Source organism: Pocillopora verrucosa, chromosome 8 (genome assembly GCF_036669915.1).
Source record: "Pocillopora verrucosa isolate sample1 chromosome 8, ASM3666991v2, whole genome shotgun sequence".
NCBI classification, from domain to species: Eukaryota; Metazoa; Cnidaria; class Anthozoa; order Scleractinia; family Pocilloporidae; genus Pocillopora; species Pocillopora verrucosa.
In genome coordinates, this window is record NC_089319.1 from 11,363,092 (window position 1) to 11,384,962 (window position 21,871).

The window sequence follows — 21,871 nt, forward strand, 5'->3', positions numbered from 1 at the left end:
CATGCACCTCAGTAACATTACTGCCTGCAGCATGGAACTGGTGGTCGTCTGCATACATATTGATATTAGAATTAGAATTTACACTGTATGTCAGATCATTTTGGAACATGTTCCATATCAATGGTCCAAATGCGGAGCCCTGTGGACATCCCCTTGACCCCCTCTCCCACTCACTCACTGTGGATCCCAACTTCACCCTATTGTACCGATCAGTGAAGTAGGAGTCCAACAATTTTAGACTGTTCCCCCGAATACCATAAGCCTTTAATTTAGCAAGTGTGAGTGGATAGTAGAGGGAATCAAAGGCTTTACTCATGTCCGTAGAAAGAACACCTACCACTTTATGTTCATCTAAAGATATCTTCCAATTCTCTGTCATAGCCAGTAGAGCTGTTTCGCAGCTATGATTTTTCCTGTAGGCTGTCAGTTTATCACATAATTTATCATTGAAACTATAATTAAGCTGTTTACTAAGTAACTGTTCAAAAATCTTATTTATAGTAACTTGTACAGTTATGGGCCTATAGTTCTTTTTCTCATGGGGGTCCTCTTTCTTAAATACTGGTGTCCACTCTCCTTTCTTCCACACCGCAGGCCACTCACCCAATGTTATACATGAATTGTATAATGCTGTCAGAGGCCCTGATAGTTCTCTAGCACCCAGCTTAAATGCTTTGGGGGGGACACCATCCCAACCAGTACTCTTTCTGGGGTTAATACTTTCCAGTGCGGTCTCCACCTCAAGTATCTCCAGATTCCGAAACTGGAAGTCTTGATGGCCTATCATATTCTCTGTGATATTCCGAACACTTGAATGAGTCACAAAAGAAGAGTCAGTAATGCCTTCTGTGTCACCAATACCATCAGCAATGGTAGAAAAATAGTGACATAGATGATTTGCAATCTTACTTTGATCATGACTTATCGCTCCTTCAATGTTTAAGCTCAACTCATTAGTGGTACCCTTATTCCTCTTTTCACTCAAGAAGGGCATAAATGTTTTATAGAACTCACCAGGCTTACATTTCAATTTAGTAGTTTGATCTTTCCAATACTCCCTTATCGCCTTTCTCCTGAGTCTAGTGGCCTCGTTTCTTGCTTTACGTTTAGCCTCCCAATTCTCTCTGTTTTGCACCTTCAGATATTTCTTTGCTGCTCTTCTCTTAGCCCTAATGGCTTTTTTCCATTCGTTTGTCATATAAGGGACATCTTGAGTCCTCACTCTCATTTTCTTTTCCGGAAGATGCTCATCAACAATACTAGATAACAATGTTTCCAAAAAAACTGGTCTTATCATCAGCAGTATCAAAAATTTCACCTACATGCCAGGGAGCCTGCATCAGTTCGTCCTTATACTTTTCTGCGTCAAGATGTTTAAATGATCTAAATTTAACAATCTTGCCTTTTTGAGGTTTTACCTTCTCATTCAATTGCAATTGGCAATTGGCAATTGCCAATTTGCTGCATTATCGCACCAGACAAAGAGACTAGGCATTTTGAGATCTCCTGAAACGATGCGGAAAGAAATAGTAGAGTACTTAAAAAGTAGTCTGTACAAGAGCGATGGCTTCCCACTTTTGGAGCATTTGGCAGATGATGAGTTCGCTTGCTGGGACGACTATATAACTCATATGGCGCGAGATGGGACCTATGGGGATCAGATTACGCCGTATGCAGCAGCAAACTTGTGTAACATCGACATCCAAATAATTTCCACTCTAGGAGTTGGCAGGCAGCATGTGTTCAGTCCGATAGCAAGTGTTTCAGCAGCTACCGTGTACCTTGGACATTTTGCTGAGAACCAAGGCGAACAGTACGTGAGCTTGGAACAAGTTGCGGATCACAATGACGCCAGTGGAAAAGAATACGATGCAAATGACCCAGGAGAAGGAGAAATTTCCGAGGATTAAGCAAATAAAATGGAATAGAGCAGGACGTTGTTGATTTTGAAATGGGTGACACAGACGCAAAAAGTGGACCTGACAGTACTGTCGGCATTGGTGACGACACGGATATTGCTATAGATATGGCTAAGGGACATACTCACTGGAGCTGAACAAACGAGACGGAGTCTGAGTTGCAAATTGAAGTCTACAATGGTATAGCCCAATGATGGTGATAAGCTGATGAAGGTTCTGTTTGTTTCAGATGTAGACATCGACTTATTTGCGATGAGAGGAGATGACGAATGTCGCATTGGAAATCTTCCCAATGAAGTTCTAGAAAAAATCTTAGAAACAGTGTTTGCGTCATCGGCCATCCTGTTCGCTGGTTACGCTTGCCACTCATACCAAACATTACGTAAAGTTAATACACGATTCAGGGCGCTGGTGCAACGTCTGAAACGATTTCTACCAAGGCTTCATGTTTCTATTTAATCGGCGCTAGAAGACTTTTAAAAAAGTATGGCCTTGTAACTTCTTCGGTTACATTCATTAAATCTGCAAACCAGTGTAGCTTCAAACTATGTCTGATTGTCCACCTGGTTGCCGTGTGAACTTTAATATAAAGTATGGCCCTTTAGGCGGTATATTGATCAAGCTCCAGAAAATTATTTCCAGTCCAAAGTGGGCTAATGCTTGGCTGGAAGTTCAAGTGGATGAACTCGATTGGTACGTAATCATTAGAACTTTTTGGAAAAGAAATTGACTACAACTGATGATAAACTAGCATGCTATTGTTGATGTTATCGTTTGTCTTAAAGTCGTTAGTAGTGATGCACCATTTTAGAGCAGTTTGAATGATTTCGCTGTGTCACATGTTAATCCAAAAGAAAAGTATTATTATCAGTAGTGTTACTGAAATTCTGCACATCAATGTTATTCAGTGTCAATAGACTTTAATGAAGCTTTTGATCATTAACCAGTGAATGATACAAACTTTGCAATTAAGGTCACACGTCAGTTATATCCGACAGAATTAAATATAGGTTAGTACATTGCTGAAGTCTGTTGTAGAAGCAGATGGATTTGATATCGTGATATCTGAGAAGTTCTCTGACCCAACTCGATTTCTCGGGAACTAGCGACGGCGACTTCTCGATAATATTCGACTGACTTGATCTTGACTTCAAGGAAAACCTTAGGAAGTTGTTCAAATTATAAGAGCAGGTGAGGCCTTATAGGGGGTTGATCGCTGGTTCTTTAAGGAGTCTAAGAACCCACATAGGTTAATATTAACCACACAGAGAAGGAGTTTAATTTTAAAACGAACAAAACGACAACGCTTAGTTGCATGATCGCAAACGTTGTTTCACGTGACTCGATGTCACGCTGTACGAGTCCGTAACACTCCCCCACTATTAACCAGACTACTATTTGGCTACCTAATTCTATCTGGTCAACAGACCCTTACAAAGTATCGAGAAACCTAAACTCAACGATAATTCGTAAAAAAGTTCAAAGCTCATTAATTCAGATCCCCCAGCCTTCCTTCTTTCAGTCAGCCTCAACAGAAGTTGCTTGTTTTGGGCAGCTCCGTGTAGACACTGGTTGCTCAGTTCTCACTTCAGTGCTAACTGGATCAGGATTCTGGCTTGAGCTTGCTTCGTTTGTTTGTTGGACAGGAACTTTGCACTGGATCTCTAAAGGGTAAACCCGCTGTACTGGGCGCATGAGTTTCATGGATTTTCCTCCCTTGCTTCGGACTTGAACTGAGGCTCCCCTGGTTCAACCATCAGATCCAAAGATGAGATCTAAAATCTTTCTTACACGCACTTCCCTCTGGGCTGATCTTCTTCATGCACAACAACTACATCTCCAAGAGATATAGTTCTGATAGCTTCATTCTGATTAAGGTAACGATGGGCATTTCGCAGCTTGATCAGCTACTCGTTACTCCTTCTTCTTCTTCGCACCACCATGCATGACTCGTTTATGGCTGTCTTTGACAATTAATGATGTGATGTGGTGGTCTTTCTCCAACAAAATGGGGTGCTTGACTGAAGTTAGTAACTCCGCCTTAGCTAAGCGTCCAGTACATCTCATAATGCTCTAATGATTGGTGAAGATGCAAAACTGCTTCTTCCAAATATCGAGCTTAGGATTCTTGCTGAAGGACTTCTGTATTTCCTTAATCCAAAGGGTTTCTCCGACTGCAATATCTTGATCCGTCAACCTGTCTGGTAAAAGGGTGTCCTTTTTCAGCAATAACTTCATGATTCTTCCAAACTTAAGAACAAAGACTGTAACTCTTATAAATCTCTGCAGTTTGCCATAGTCTTCTGCTCTCATGATCCGTTCTACACCGCAGGGTTCAACTGCTGCAAGCATTACGGATGAGGTTTCTCTTTGGCAGTTTGCCCTTTCCTCAGCTCTGATTTCTGCAAAACATTCTCCAGGTAAATGTGTGCTGTCCAATACGCTCTCAGTGTTTTCCCTAAAATCAGTTAACCACTTGAGACTCTCCATCCACAAGGCACACTTTGAGAGTTCTACAGGTTTCAATCCTCTCGAGGGAATATCGGCTGGGTTATCCTTTCCGTTACAGTTTCGTCAACTACCTGATGTTACAAGGCTCCTGATCTCGTGGACTCGATGTTGGACAAATTGCTTCCACTACTTTTGTTCGGCCTTGATCCAAAGTAATGTTACTTTGGAATCAGTCTAGCAAGTAATGTCTTTATTTGCCAATCCAGTTGCAAGGCCTCCTTAACATGCTCAATCAGTCTAGCTAGTACTAGAGCGGCAAGAAGCTCTAATCTTGGAGTGGATAATTCTTTCGCAAGGGGCAACTCTGGAATTGGATGCAACAAACTTGACTAAGCTTCCTTTGGTGATAGTCACGCGCAGGTAGATCACTGCTGCATAGGCCTTACTGGGTGCATCCCCGAATCCATGTTGGCTACAAATGACAACTCTCTCTTGAACTCCTTGGAAGTAGCATCTTGATAGCAAAATTGTAGTCACACCTTATAACCAATCCAACATTTTGCGCAACATCTTCAACAATTCATCATTTAAGGGATTATCCCAACCAATTTCATTCGGCAAACTTCTTGGAAGAACAACTTAAACTCTATAATAATTGGTGACAAAGATCCAAAAGGGTCGTAGAACTTTGCAGCAATACTAACAACGTTTCTCTTGGTGGGTTTAAGGTCTCTTGCATAGTTCGCTATCTCAGCCAAATCAAATATCAGTATGTCCTTCATGGGGTTCCAGTGTACTCCAAGGACCCTTGAGTCTGAGCTGGTTTTCTTTTCTATTGTGCCAGGCATGCTCTTTACTTAAGTTTTGTCTTCAGAAACAACATTCCTTTCTGGACAGGCTCGAGGGGACTGTACATTCTTGGGCTCAGCAGCCTTTCTGAATGTACCGGCATCAGAGTTTCTGGAATCATTACATTGAATTCTGCTTGTTAGTTCAGGGAAATTTAATACAAACTTCCTCCTCAGGTTGAATCCTCCTTCAGCAAGCCTGAGTTTGGACTTCAGATAAAGTTCATAGCCTGTATTAGTCTCAGGGGCTCCAGAACCTAGGTCATCCACATAAATCGAGCGAAGAAATTTCTCTACGAATTCAGGATCTGCTTCTTTGTACCTTTCAATGTGTTGCTTGATCGTGGCATTTCACAAGAAAGGACTAGATTAGACTCCGAAGACAACATGTGTAAACCTTAGAACCACAATTTCTGGAGAAGGTTTGTCGATGGCATCCACCCATGGGAATCTTAACACGTCTCTATCTTCCTCTACCATGCCCACCATCAGAAATGCAGAAGCATCAAAAACGACTCTATGCTTAGTTGTTAACTTGTCCCTTCTTATGACTGCATGATGCAGTATGTACTGGACCTGACCAACGCCTCCTTCTCTAGGCTTTTCTACAACTTCAATTATGCCTCTATGTAGCTGTTCCTTTATGAAAGAGTCATATTCTCTAGGGACTTCAGGCTCGTGGTGGAGACGTTCAAGAAGGTTCTCTAAACGTTTCCTGCTCAACTGGTATGTAGCATTTTCCAAGGAAGATGGACTTCATATCTCTCATTCGTAAAGGATATCTGCTCTTGGAATTCTTCATACAGCGTCCTTGGTTTAACGCCAAGTGATTCTAGTTCCCAGAATGTTTTAGAGTTCCATCAAGGGTCTCATTTGTGACATCAACAGGTTTAACTGCACTCTTCAGTAGATGTGTTGTGACAACATTACTTTGCTGCCTATTAACTTGTGTTCCCTCTGGGACTGGACCTAACAAAACCCATCCAAGTTTTGTCTCAATTGCAATGGGGCCATGCCCCCCTCGTACCACCCTGCCAGACACTAGACTCCAATACTGGTCTGACCCAACAAGAATATCAATGTCAATATTGTCCTCACCCATAAGGCTTCCTACATGAGACTCTAAAATGTCACATATTCCCTTTCTTGCGTCTTGATTAGTCACAGGGCTAACATTGAGGAAAGTTTCCATGTGGCGATTGATGATTTGTTGCTTGTTTCCAAATCTCTTCCTAAGGATCGCAATTACTTCTTCATAATTTGATGCAGTGAGAGACAGGCCAGAAATGGTATCAAGAGCTGGTTTCATAAGGAGTGAGTTCAAATGATTGAACTTGTCAACAGGAGCCAACGAAGGATTCTTATGAATAGAGGACTCGAAAGCATCCCAGAGGGTGGGCCACGAACTAGCTTCTCCATCAAATTTTCTCAAGTCCAGTTAAGGTAATTTAAATCGAGGAACTGTTTCTTAAGTAGGTAAGCTTAAACAAGATTATTTGAGGTTTCAACATTTCCAACAGCTACAGGAAGGCTTACCAGAGATTCAATAGAGTCATTTGACGATAAGAAGTCACTAGTAACAACCTTAGAAGGGCTTACCGGTGTCTCGTTTTTTGATGCGTCCATGCCGTTTGCGGGGGTCCTCAAGGTTTCAAGAAAATTATCAATTCTAGCGATGCTAAGCTGAATTAATTCATTTACGAGATCTGCTTCCCGAATTTCGTCTTCAATTTACTCTTCTTCCACGATTGACAAGATTTCTTCGTCTACAACTTTTAGGGTTTCCAACTTGACGTGCAAGGACTGCTTTTGCTGGTAAAACTTTGACACGAGGAGGGCAAACGCTTTTTTGTTCTCGTCCAAGTTAACGTTGCTTTAGGAGGCATCCAGTTGTTCAATGGCAATACGTTTGACGGTTATTCTGTGCCCTTCATGCCAGTTTTTTCCTTGAAATGGATTTCACTTTGGGTAACATCACATGCACCTTTAAAATAATCAACTCATGGACAAATGAGGAATCCACACCAGGTGCTCGTAGACAAGAATTGTCCGGTCCAAGGATTAACACGACAAGAATTAGGACCGACAAATAATCTGGTTCGGAGTGACCATATAAGAGAGGGTGACGCCTTTTAAGGGGTTTATCGCTGGTTCTTTATGGAGTCTAAGAACCTGCATAGGTTAATATTAACCACACAAAGAATGATTTTAATTTTAAAGCGAACAAAACGACAAAGCTAAGTCACATGATCGCAAACGTTGTTTCGCGTGATCCGATGTCACCCTGTACAAGTCCGTAACACAAATTAGACAGGTCAATTTTCCCAGCCTTGAATATGATGTAGACGAAAAAATGACTGATATAGCACAAAGACATAAAGGTACCTTGCGTTGAAGATGAAAAGTTAGATGGTGAAAGTTCAATCTAGGATTTCCGCATTGTAACTATGCGAATTACCCCGCTGGCATTAAGAGCTTCTGCTCGTGACATTCAACTTTAGCTGAATTTCGTTCCAGTGGGATGGAAAGAATAGAGACTTTGGGAATGTCACCAGAGAGAGGGTGGAGGCATTTTGCATAGGGAATGGTAAGTGGAATCTGGAAGGGAAAATGAAAAAAAAAAAAGAATAAGTTCTATCAATCTTCGCAAATTGTGAGTAATGCAAGAAAAGATTAAATTTTTTTCTTTTCTTCTTAAGGACACTTCATTCCATGTTGTTTGAAATAAAATTTTAATGAGTCAAATAAATATTAAGTCACCTTTATATCTTTTTAATACGAGTAATGAATGTGCAATAGTAGCATTTTTTAGATTCTCTACCATTAAAATTGTTACATCAGTATCTAGCACACCATTAGGTTTTCCTTTCATTGAATTGTTACGTAAATATCTCGTGCACTTTCAGAATTTTCTTCCGTTCGATTTCCAGGTATCTATCTCGTGCACTTGGATTGTTACGTCATGATCATACACATATTTAGAATTCTCTTTCATTTTGATTGTTACGTATTTATCTCGCTCACCTTTAAGGTTCTCTTTCATTCGATTGTTTCGTTAATATCTCATGAATTTTCAGGCTTCTATTCTATTGGATTTTTACGTTAGTATCTCCTGTACTTTAGGGATTATTTAATTGGATTGTTGCGTTCAAACCTCGCGCACTTAGAGAATTTTCTTTCATTCGATTGTTACGTTCGCATCTGGCGCACGTTTACTGACTCGATCGCAACATTGAGTCTTACAGCTAATAACATCACTGACCAATCAGTTTATACAAACCGGACTAAGAACATTCGACTGACAACAACTATTCACTTGACTCTGATGACGACTTCCGCTCAGGTTGTCGAAACGTCAGTCACCACTACCAACAACAGTCCTTCTCAGGAATACACTCACCCGAACGATCAAACTACACTATTACATTAGTCCTTCTCTCACTTAAGCATTTTAAACATACACAAAAGATGGAATCATTAAAACGATGGGGAAATCTCTTATTGTGGAATTTCACGACAACTTCGAAGAAACTATACTCGGCTACGCGTGATCTCATTTATGATCAAGTCGAACGGCAGGAAAGGTGCGCAGTGGCGTTTACAAAAACAACTTTAAAATGAAGTCGGCTATTTTTCTACATGAAAGTATGAAATATAAGCTAGTTTTTAAACTGCTGGTTACGTCGATAAAATTATTGAAGTAACGACACGAAAACGACGACAAAGAAGCGTTGCAATGGGGGTGGGGGTGGGTGATGGGGCACAACCAGCAGATCGTCATGCGGTGGCAGCTAAGATCCCTACAATCTTTAAGAGACCAAGTTAAAGATAAGAATACTGTTGGTTCAAAGTGTTGTTCAAAAGAGGTTCATTTAAACTAGACACTAAAGAATGTTATTCCTGTTATGAGGCTATTCATTAAAAGTGTCAATGTCACCAAATATGCCATGATCTACCCACCGAACCCTCGACCACAAATTCATTAAACACTCGATTTGCTAAGTCTTTACAATTATCTTCCATCCAATGGTATGCTTTCTTTAGCTCGTCCTTGCGATAAAGAAACTTGATCAAATCTTGCATAGATCCTTTGCTACCACCATGTTTTATTTCGACCACTGGAGTGTTTCTGAGGATTCCCTCTTCGTATTCTCTGACCATGATACAACTTTTGTTCCTTTGAAGGAGAATTTTGTCACAGTGTTTCTCGATGGACCAATACCAATGCTTCGAACGTATCACGACAAACTGATGGTTTAAAATAAACTGGGTAAGTTGCCCTTTCTTCAGAGGTCTTTTATAAAGCCAAATTTTTTGAAGTTCCTCGAACTCGTCAATCCCATTAAATTCGCTCAATTCCTCTATTAGGGAACCCTGCGTCAGATAAAAGGATGTCGATATTCCAGGCTCGAAGACAAGTTCCCCTTTCCATCCTCCACCTTTAATTCTCTTGCGAGAACTGCTTTTTCGAGACATTTTCAAAGGCCTGGGGATAAAACTCGAGAATTATAAGATGTTTAAATGCGTTGGTTGGAATTCAACATTTGTGCCGCTACTCGCACATACACTAATTTGATAACTTTAACTGATTTCTTAAGATGTGCAAGGGCATTTCTAAATGGTCGCCGTTTTGAATAGTGCCCACATCCACGCTAAAAACTTTTCGGAGATAAACAAATTTGTGCTTTCTCAAGGGAATCACTAACCCGTCAGTCCAAATTTAGACATTAATAATCATTCAGACGCCAAATTTAATTAGCTAAACTAAGTCTGCTGATTTCTTTATTGTGGCAAAATATTCGTTGGAGTTGATATGGATTTCAACACGAATTAAGAGCTTAACAGTCTTCCTAGGGCTTCTTTAAATCTTCAAAAGGAAGATTTTGCGCGCAGGTGATATCGTACACGAGAGGAATCCATTTGTGAAGCGAATCACCATGCGCACATCTCATGTTTGCCTCATTGAGGGTCTCATGGGTGATGGCTTTTACGGCTAACGATTAAATTTTGGCTATTCCCCAGGAATTTTCTTAACGGTTAACATTTTTCACGACTATCGATTAAAAGTTGGCAATTTTACGCCTGGCGGATATATTTTTTGGCCGTTTTACGGCGATCAATTACCCTCATCAATAACCACTTTACTAGCACTACATACCGAGTGGTAACAGGAGCATAGTGAATTCTTGGAAATTTTGCATTTATGACAGCAGAAACGAGGAATTATTTTTTTAGATAAAACCGTTTCCATTTTCGTTTAGTGTTATCAAATTTTTTGAAATGCCTTGTCATTTTATATTTACTGCAGAGTTATGGTTCAGTTTTGCCAACTACAGGCTGCATTGCACATAATTTCCTGCAAATGTTCTGCTAGAAACTCTGCTTGAGGAGCTGCAAAATTGAGTATTGGCTGTGTCTGGCTCTCCTGCTTAATTCTTAATTTTGGAATGTGAATTTGTTGACTTCGGACTGGGCTAAAACTGTAGGTATTTGCTTTTGGTTCTGGTAGAAACACGTTATGATTTTACATAAAAAGACTAATTTCAGATTCCGAATTGTGGCAAATCCGACGTCGAAATTCCTGCCCAAACCAGAACTTGAGTGCAGCTTCTCTAGAACTGTATCTCATTAAGGGTAATGCTGTTTATTCCTTTTCAAGCTCAAACGGTCGATATCTGAACTTGGTTGTACCTTTCGTGTCTGCTCCATGCGTGTTATTTTAATCTTCAAAGGTATAAAGGAATTATAAGTATTTGCTTCATTTGCGAGCCATCATTAACTACGTTCTAAAATCACGCAACTAGATAGAGACTTAGTTACACAAACACGTACCGTTAACCGGCAGTTGATGATACAAACTTTGCTATTGATGGCACACTTTATATCCGACACAATTAAATCATATGTTAGTGCCTTGCTGAAGTCTGACTGTAGAAGCAGATGGATTTGATATCTGTGAAGTTGTGTGACCCAACTCGATTTCTCGTGAATTAGCGACGGCAAGAGCTCGATAATATCCGCCTGACTTGATCTTGACTTCAAGGAAAATCTTACGAAGTAGTTCACATTGTCAAATTAGAAAGTACAACTTTCCCAGCCTTGAATATGATATATACCACACAGTGACTAATACAGCACGGGGAAATAAAGGTGTCTAACGTTGAAGATGAAAAGTTAGACGATCAAGCGTCAATCACGGATTTCCGCATTGCAACTTTTTCAAAATTACCTCGCTAACGTTAAGAGTCCTTGCGCATGACATTCAACTTCCAATCTCGTGCCAGTGAGGTGGAAAGAATAGAGACTCTGGGAATGTCACCAAAAAGAGATTGGAGGCATTTTGTTGGGAAATATCAACACACGTGAAAAAATAAGATATTTTTTTGACGTGTGTTGATATAGCCAATCAGCTGCTTACATGTCACTCGCCTTTGGCGCCACTCGGTCAGGTTGATGAATAAACGGCAAACTCTTCATGATTCTCAGTGCAAGTTGTTTGTCGGAGCTTCCTCGAATTACGGTGGCTAAAACACTAAAAAATCCATATTGATGACGGATAGTGAGGTTCAAACTTTCCTAGAAGGGGAAGAAAACTTATATACTAAAGGAAAAACCGAAAGTTGCGTATTCAGTGGCTTTGGTGTTAGCATTTCTCTGAGAATGAAATCTACAACTGGAAGATTTGTCACTGGCCGATTTTGGCCGTTCACCTGAAAGACTTCTGCCGGTAAGGACAAACTCAATAAATGAGAATTTTGTAAATTGAAAACTACGACCATTGCTGTTTTTGTAATCACGATTCAACGCATTTTTCCATCTTAAGAGTTAGCGCCAACGCACTCTACGATTGTTATTCGGGGATTGTCGATTCATTTATTTTCATTCATTGATGAAGTCGGCTTTTCTTCTCAGTAAAGGGCTATTGTGTTTATATGATGAAGAAAATAATACATGGTTGCTTGTAGATATGGAATTTCTCCTCTCGTGTTCAACTCGACATCTCACTCGTTCGCTGCGCTCACTCTGAGGTATCGAGTTAAATACTCCAAGAGAAATTCCATATCTACGCGCGTCAATGTATTATTCACTATTTAAGGTATTGTGTCCTTTTTCAGTATAAGAATAATGACTGTTACGATAGTATATCTTACGCATTTTTACGATTTTCTTCCATTGGATGTTACGTCAGTATCTCGCACTTTTTTTTATTGCGTTAATAAATCGAGTACTTTTGAGATTCTCTTTTGTTGGATGGCTACGTCAACGTCTTGCGCTTTTTCGCACTTCTCTTTCATTGGATTGTTACGTTAATATTTCAAGCACTTTTAGGATTCTCTTTTACTAGATTGTTACGTTGATATGTCGTGGGCTTTCAGGATTCTCTCTCATCGGATTGTTACGTTAGTATCTTGTGCATTTTTAGAATTCCCTTTCGTTTGATTGTTACGTATTTATCTCGCACACTTTTCATATTCTCTTTCTTAGAAATTGTTTCGTTAGTCCGTTAGAATCTCATGCGTCTTTTTAGGATTCTGTTTCAATGGATTGTTTCGTTAGTATCTGGCGCTCTTTTAGGACTCTCTTTCACTCGATTGAAACAGTCCTTCGCCTACTTTTTTAGCATATTAAATTAATAAATCAAATTAATTAATTAAATTAATAGATCAAAGACAAAAACATCTTTGATCTCGAGAAAGTCATCAAGATGATGGCGAATGAGGCATTTCACGACAGTTTTCAAGACACTTGAGTGAGCGAGATCTCAGTTGTGATTTTTTCGAAAGGCAGGAATGGTGCGTAGAGGCGTGTACAAAGACAAATTATAAATGAAGCCAGCTATTTTTCAACGTTAAACTATTGAGTAAAATATAAAAATGTTTATTCAAACTGTCTTTAGAGGCAGAAATCAGTGAAAATGAAGTAGGCTGAGCATGTTTTTGTAGGACTGATTTACCATTCTTAAGTTTCTAAAAATTTTGTTAGCAGGCAGCTTAAGTAGAGATGTTCTTTAAGTTGTTTGACCGTTGGAATTGATTTGAGTTTTTGACTGTTGACGGTAAACATATATGCTTTTGACGGCTGACGTTGATATTTTAAGTCCTTTGATGGCTGACTGTTAAAATCCACTGGGACCCTCCTATGCAGCCAAATGGATTACAGGTTTTCATCAATCAAATTTTCCCCTTCAGAAAATCGTTTTTTAACCTTTGTGAGTTTTTCTCCGTATCTTCCGATATCAAGTATTGTAAATAACAATAAGAAAAATGGTGTTTGATGAACACCACGATGCTTTTGAAAATCATTCTTCTTGTATTTTTCAATGAAAACAAAACATCTTTCGGATGAAACATCATCCATTGCCAGTTGTATATGAGAAATAAAATGAAATAATGCAATAAATAGTATAGCAAAGTGAGATGTTAACATCTGACTTTGGTTCATCAAAGCGATATCTTACTTCGCGCTGCTAAAAAAGATAGTATCCATTTTAATATAGTAGTTTCAAGGCGATGAAGGGGAGATTAATGCTTTTTATCTTCATGGGGCAACGAAGTCTTTAGATGACCTGAAGTGCAATTAAAGTTCATTCAATAAGGAGGGGGGGGACTTATCGAACACAACTTCAAGCATATACCTCCACTGATCAAAATTTGTCCCTTTGGGTAGTTCGTTGGTAAAGATAATAATAACAAGAAAGTTGTGACTACCCTGCTTCATGGTGCTTTGAGATAGTTCTTTAGTTGGAGCGGAACAGAAAAAATATATGCCCCGCATAATTTTGAAGAAAACCTTAACGCAACAGTTTCTGGGCCTTTACTGTTCGGTGACAGGTGTTATTTAAAAACTTCGGCTGTAGTTCTGGTATTTGTAACCTGACGCATTTGGGACAAAAGTATTTTAACTGATGGTGTGCGGGGTAAAACTGCTATCTTGACGCTGCATCATTCTATCCAACATCTATTTATAAAGCAAGTGGCCTTTGTAGATATTGTTAGAGTTAGAGATTGGCCTTTATTGATGCGGCGTTAACGATATTTTAGGCAAATAGGCGTTGTGAAAGGGGAGGGGGTAAGAGGGCACAGCCAGCATGACAATTTATGTCCTCCTTCCGCTTAACGTTCGTATGAAGAGAATTCAAGCAATATGGCTACCACAACCGTCATGTTCACAAAACGTCTGTGCTTCTACATTTCTATCCATAAAATCTGAAGAAGTATTAATTTGTACGGAAAAAAATAACATGCAAAGTGAAACAAGTTTGCAGAGCCTCTTTGAGTGAGAATTTTCTTCGGGAGACATGTTTAATACACCAGCAAGTCTTTTCAGTCACGACAAATTCAGAATCGCAATTACTATGAGGGTGCAAGTTCGATTTGATTGCGAACAACTTCGGGAAACCAAATACTAAAGGGACATAGCTTGAGCGGAGGTGGAATCCACAGGGAGAGACGAGAAAAGGGCGTTCAAGGAACAGGTGCATAAGGCCAGCGAAGAAGGCTGCGCCTAGAGGCAGCAATGAGAGTAGCCCAAATCAGATCACTTATGGACCTTTGATTCACTAGCAGTGGTAGCTAATGAGCAGAGAAAAACAACATGATGAAAATCCGTACCAATAATGATTTAATTAACTTCATTAAAAAATGATCAGCTGTCGATCCTAAATCGCTTTTGTAAACTAGAGATGACCACAGTCTATACAATTTGCTGATTATTTTTTTGGTGAGCTATTTTCACTTTTTTGCCCAAACGTATGCCAACAAAACAACAGTGATACCAACGCCGGCTGGTACGGCAGTGGAATTTGGGCGTCTCATGTCTTGGCTTGGCTTTTTTAATTGGTTAAACAACCTTTCTGAGAAATGTTGACAATTATCGCTAAACAAAATTTTTAAGTTCATTTTCACAAATAAACTTAATCAAATCTCTCATAGATCCTTCTCCCTCGATTTCAACAATCATCTTTACTGGTGTATACCTAGCTTGACCCTCTTTACACTTCTCTACACAATTCTCTGCTTTAGACCATTGCAGGAGAATTTTTTTTGAATCCTTTCAGATCGAACAATACCAATTAGTTGTTTTAATCACTACAAACTGATGATAGGTGGACAGGTTTTCCTCTCCGTTTTTGGAAAGAGGGCATCGATAACTACCAATATTTTGTATTTCCTCGCTGTTCGTAGTCCCATGCGGGTCTTCCACAGATTGTTGCAGCGAGTAACGTTTAGTGTCGAATTCGCCATTTTCTTTGTAAAAATATGTGCATACCTGACTGGTCCATTTTCCACCCTACTGATGCTTCCGCTCATTATCATGTGACAAATGTTCTAATAGGTAAAGATATACCATAAAAAAAACATATCAAAAAAAGCCAACATCATTCTCTACTGCCCGTATGGACAAGGCCGTCATTGTATTAACTCATGCAGATATCAGCGTAAAGTCGCCTGATAAATTCAAAGCAATCACTCGTACGTTGTGATTTTTTTCCATGAGCAGCAGTGGGATTTTTTCTTAGCAAGCAAATGTTCCGAAATATGGGCCCTAAAAAAGGAGAGAAAAACGAAACAAACAAAGACAAACAAAATACACAAAATGATAAAACAGAGAGAGAAAAAACCTTCATTGCGATGTGGCACAATGAATGATTGTTTTCCTCGCCTTCGCTGTATCAGCTTTTAGCTAGTTTAAATATGCAGCTCGTAAAGGCTCTATTTGTATTAGAAATCCAACCATGCTAACTCTCGAAGAACATCATAATTGATCAGCTGTCGATGACAGGGACACACATTTCTATCAGTTCTTACCTTACCTTTCAATAGTTAGATGACCTCCCGTTCCTTCATTCCTGTATGTCGCGCTGGAATTAAGTTTCGTCACCCTTTAAAAATTCCTGGGCTAATTTAACAAATATGACTGTCAACATAAACGAATAAAGTGGGCGAGTTTCTAAAGAAACTCTTATGCTGCGTCAATGGGGAGTATTACATGATAAGTTGGCTTCATTAATTAAAATGACATGAATTGGCCACCGTAGAGATGTTCTAAATCTGACCTTGCGAGCGTTAGTTATTCATAAGGGTGGATTGCCTCTGAAACGCCAGCTGTAAAATCCCTTTACGGTTGCAAATTCCCCTTATCATTTCTGTAGGTTGATAAATAGAGAATAATACATGGGCACGAGAAGATATGGAATTTCTCCTTGAGTGTTCAACTCGATAGCTCACGAGTCAGATATCGATTTGAACACAAGAAGAGAGCTGATTACATATCTGCAAGAAACCATGTATTCGATTGTCTTTTATATAAACACAGTAGGCCTTTACTGGCAAGAAAAGTCGACTTTATTAATAAATTAAAAACATAGGATCCACAATCCACGAAAAAAAAGTCGCAAAGCACGTCGGCAATTTTCGGCGACAAGGCTCAAGATGAAAAAACGCTTTGAATCAGTACAAAAACAAACAATGGCCATAACTTTCAATTTGCTAGTTACACGGCCAAAATCGGCCAATGGCAAATTTTCCACCTATCGATTTTTCTTCTCAGCCGCTTTTCTCGCGGCTGAGAAGAAAGCCAAAGCCACTAAATACCAAACTTTCGGTTGCTTTTTTCTTCCGCTTCTGGGAAATTTTGAACGTCATTATTTGTGAGCGATACAAATTTTTCAGGGTTTTAGCAGCCATAATCCGAGAAATTTCGACAAAGGACCTTGGATTGAGAACGGAGAACGATTTACTATTCTTTCATCAACCTGTCAGAGTGGCGCAAAAGTCGAATGACGTGTCAGCAGCAGCGAATACTGTTGAATAATCCCGGCGAATAACTGTTAAATACCAAATTATGTTGTGACATCGGAAACTAAAGACCACGTTGCATGACCTGTTTCAGTGCTCTGACCCGGAAAGAGCGTGCGAAAGACAAGAAGATGCTAATTATGACCTTCTATTGAGCGAATTCGCCTGTTCCACCTGGCATTTCTAGCTTCAAAATTCATTGAGAGCGGTGAATCATCATTTTCTCATTTAAGGCAAACACTAAAATGTAAATTGTAAAATTTCTCATTCTCCGGCCTCCACAAACTGTAAGCGAACTGGAAAGGTGGAAATAAATTATTTTATTATAGTCAGTCTTCGTCATAAAACGGTCTAAAACCTTTGGGTTGTGGGTCCACACTTCATGGTCAAGAACAAAAGAGCACAACTTCATTTCTTCCTTTTTTCCTTCGTTTGTATACAGATTTAGATGTGTCTTTTTGGGGGTTGGAACATTTTCATGGAATGAAGTTGAGCCCAAAGTTTCTCTGCTGATTTCCTTAAGAATTGTACATTGAACGATCGTTAAGACTTTCAACGCTTCTGTTGAGTCAGGCTTTATAAAACACGTGGCTGTTGTAATGATATTTCACATCCAATACGATACACAATTCTGAAACATTATCTGCTCTTAAAGCTTTACTAATTTTGCTTCTACGTACGTTATGCTACCTGATGGAGACATTACAACAGGGACACAACTCGATTATTTTCCTTCTTTCACTTTCAATACATTGACACCATCTTAGCCTTTCATTCGTTTTGCTTTGCCATAAGCACAGGTCTGAGGAAACGTATGTTGCTCCTTTCATAAAAAAACCTTGATGTTGACTCACCAGAATTCGAAAAGCAACCTCTTGGAATAAAGATTTGACTTCTATCTTCTTCTCCGGTTCTCATGAAAATTCTCAATTCAATTCTCGTAGACAAAGAGGGCGAACTAGTTGTGATGCAAATTACTATAAGTATGGTAGCAACTTGAGAACGAGGTTGAAAAAGAGTGATTAAACTTTCCACGTGTTTTTGATAATTAGGGGCAAAGTACATGTACAAAGTTTATATACGAACCTTCAGCGGCGTTAATCAGCTTTGTGTGACGCCAATCATATATTGATTCTGTTGCGAATAAGTAAGTTTATTTCATAGGTACTGAGATTTACCCACAAAAATCGTAGTGAATAAAATTCGTACTGATTCTAAATGTAGCCAATCAGGAGTACGAACGACAAAATTTCATCGTGAAAAATTATCGCTCGTCCAAGCAGCAACGCGAACGACAAAATTTCACTAATGATGAATGAACGTACTGAAGAGAACGTCATGCGAGAGCCGTTGCACAAAACCCACGCGCTTTGAAAAATGGCCGAGGGAAGGTTCGCCTCTGTTTACTCAGTTGAAGAATTCATTTTAGAACACGAAAACAAAAATACCGCTCAAAAAACTGAAAGAGATGTAAGATTGCTTGAAATATTTTTGAAAACGAAGGACGAAGACAGGAAAATTGAAGATATTCCAGCGGCTGAGTTGAATGAATTCATTAGCGAATTTATTATCTCCGTACGCACTAAAGATGGCAACGAGTACGAGCTGACTTCGCTTCGAAGTTTAATGGCCAGCTTCGAACGACATTTGAAGAAAAAGGGCTATTCTGCCAGCATAGTCAACGACTTGGTCTTTGAGAAAACCAGAAAAGTTCTTCAATCCAAGCAAAAGCAGCTAAAGAAGCAAGGAAAAGGGAATAAACCAAAAGCATCGGTAGCTTTGACAACCGAAGAGTTAAAGATATTGTACGAGAAGGGTTTGCTCGGTATGTGTAGTCCTGAGGCGCTATTAAACACGCTCTGGCTAAACAACACTCTTCACTTTGGACTCCGTGGGTGCAAAGAACATCGTGATATGTAAAGCTTCACAAAACGGCAAACGGAGTGGAATACTTGGAGTTCAATGAACGTCAAACGAAAACAAGAACTGGCTCAGACTACAGCAATGTCAGAGCTGTACCGCCGAAAATGTTTGTGAGCTACGAAACTGAAAGAGATCCTGTCGCAGTCTACAAATTTTTTGCCAGGAAGAGACCCGAGGAAATGAATCAAGACAATGCTCCCTTTTATCTGGCCGTAAACAACGGTTTAAAGGCGGACTCGCTCGAAAGAAAAAGCTGGTTCAAGTCCGGTGCGGTTGGCGTAAACAAACTCAACGGTTTAATGAAGACAATGGCTTCGAAATCACAGCGGCAGAAAGACTATGATCCAGACGCTAAGTGAAAATGACATTCCCCCTACGCAAATTGCACAGCTATCTGGCCATAGGAATTTGAAGAGCATAGAAAACTACAGCATTGTTTCAACGAAACAACAGATGCACATGTCAAAAGTGCTAAGCAGTGTGGTGGCTGGTACCCCAGCTTCGTCCTCTTCTGAAACAGCTTGTCCGTCGTCCTCCAACTCCCAGAATACTGGTAAGCAGTCCATGGCACTATTCAGCGGAGCAATTCAAGGTGGTAATTTTTCCATTCGTATCAACACAGTAAATCAGTCTCCGACGCTTACCACAGATCCGTCACGTCCCGAAGCGGCGAGATGGAAACGTCTGAGGCCTTTAGAACTGGAAAGTGACTCTGATGATAACTGAATATTGACTTTCTTTACATGACACTAAGTAGTATGTTGGCATGGCTTCCTTTATTATAATATTAATAGACAATGAACTTGATTGATATCTGATGAACACAGGTAAGCTTAAGTGTTATGAACTTTATGCACTTTTATTAACTTGTTGTTGAGAAATTTTTGAACTACTTTTTACGCTTTTCATCGCCCCATTTGTGCTATTTGTCTACCAAAGACAACACGAAAAAATCTCAGCACCTATGAAACGATTTTCATTCACTCGTTGATGCTACACAACTCGTGAATAAAAATCGTACGCGCGCATTTTCCATGAAGAAATCTCTATTTTTCTTTATCAGGAATTTGACTGCAGGGGTTGCCCCACGGCCAATCAACTCCCAGGAAAAAATATTTTTTAAAATTAATTTTTGCGTGGCTGCATTCAAATCTCTCAGGCTAATCGCAATGTTTTTACCGTCAACCGTCAAATAAGCAAGTCAAAGAAAGATATCCTTACCGTACCGCTCGCGTATATGATAAATACGCAAACGAATTTCATACGCTTGGACGCAAGGTAGTCAGACCCGCATATACGATTTTTTTTGCTTGCACGGTCGAACAAAATGCGCGACTCATGTTCCTATGTTATTCATTGCCATAACTTTCTTTTGTATTACACTATTGTGTAAAACAAAAAACTTTTACTGGTTTGAAAAAGCGGCGAGTCGACATTGGAAAATTTACATAATGAAAAAGCTATTAGGTCACACTCACACATACCGCGTCGCTTCGCGAATTTATCGAATAACGAGCATTAGTAGTAGTAGATTTGCTTGATATGAATTGTTGATGAATCAGGAAGGAAGGAAAATGTCACTTATATACGGCATGGAAACACGTTTATCATCAGGCGAATACTCACGAACGAAGCGAATACTCACTAACATGCTTCCCAATTTACTCATTGCAATCAGCGCTCCCTTGAATGTTTACCCACCAGAATGTTAACAATTTGGTGTTCGCATCGCAAGTGATTATTTCTTCGAAACTCCAAACTTACCTCGATCACCTTCGATGAGGAACAGTAGGAAAATGTACTATTGAAGATTGTGATTGATGTCTTATTTTATTCATTGCAATCGGCGCTCGCTTCGGTGTTTACGCACCGAAATGTAAACAGTTTATCTCGCATCGCACGTGTCTTCAAAAAAAACTTGAAATTCATGTATCCAGCATTCAATTTTCCCTTCCTTTTTCAAGCAATTTGGTGAACATCGATCGATGATTTGAAAAATAATGAAACAAGAAGCAAATCGGCAAATCTGCTCTCGCATTTAAATTTGAATGCGAGTCAGAACAAGACTTAGTCGTGACATGTAACCAAACTGTAATACAACACAATTAAAATAAGCGAGTAGAACTTCATAGTTTGTGTTTAAAAGGCGAGATGAACGAACCAGTTTTCGAGAACAGCATGATAAAAGCTATGAGATAAGCATTTGCGTGTGAGTTTGTATTGAGAACGCGACAACTGGTTACAAGCAAGGGCCTTAGCTGATTCTGCCGAAATACGAGACACTGATCATATATTTATTTTCAAAACCTTCCCAGGCCGTTGCGACGGATGTTCTTTTACACCTGTTGAGAAATAGCTATTTTGATACAAGAATTCGGTTGGAAAATGAGATATTATTTATATATTCCGATTACAAAGTCGCATTAGTATGCAACAGTATGTCGGGAAGGTCGGTTCGAATGGTGATTGAAACTGCATTAGGAGCAAATGTGGCCAATATCCTTTCATAGTCCGATATTATTGCTTTTTATATTGCAGATTTCATACTCTTGATAAGTTTTGAACTTTCTTACTTTTCTTTGGTCGTAAGTTATTCTAAAATGAATCACAGTCAAACTTATCAAATGAAATAGGCCATTTTCGATATGCTAAAATTCAAACCTGGCTCCGAAGCTTAGGGAATAAAACAAAGGAAATCACATCGAAGTTGAAGGATGAATAATTAAATTATTTTGTTTTATTCCCCCTAACCTTAGAGCCATGTTAGAATTTGATGTAACGAAAATGGCCTATTGAGGGGGTCGTCATTTGGCGTAACCGCTGACACCTCGCAAAGTATCTGTAGGCATGGAATCAACCTGAGGCGCGTTAACTTTCAGACCCCAAGGTGAAAAAGGGTCATGTGACTGTAAGGCCGCCACAATAGAAAGTC

General features: G+C 39.5%; 1 protein-coding gene and 1 long non-coding RNA gene across 2 annotated transcripts; one reads left to right on the forward strand and one right to left on the reverse strand.

Moving 5' to 3' along the window:
- Positions 1-7,984: 7,984 nt before the first annotated feature.
- Positions 7,985-17,995, reverse strand: LOC131779223 (uncharacterized). The gene is made up of 4 exons (XR_010718548.1): positions 17,871-17,995; positions 16,032-16,117; positions 15,488-15,546; positions 7,985-9,704 (listed from the first exon to the last, which is right to left on the reverse strand). It is a non-coding gene; the product is annotated as an uncharacterized lncRNA (long non-coding RNA).
- Positions 17,996-18,393: 398 nt separating this feature from the next.
- LOC131779232 (uncharacterized protein KIAA1958-like) lies at positions 18,394-18,936 on the forward strand. Its single transcript, XM_059095761.2, has one exon. It carries the CDS (start codon positions 18,394-18,396, stop codon positions 18,934-18,936), a length of 543 nt encoding a protein of 180 aa, XP_058951744.2.
- Positions 18,937-21,871: the final 2,935 nt, after the last annotated feature.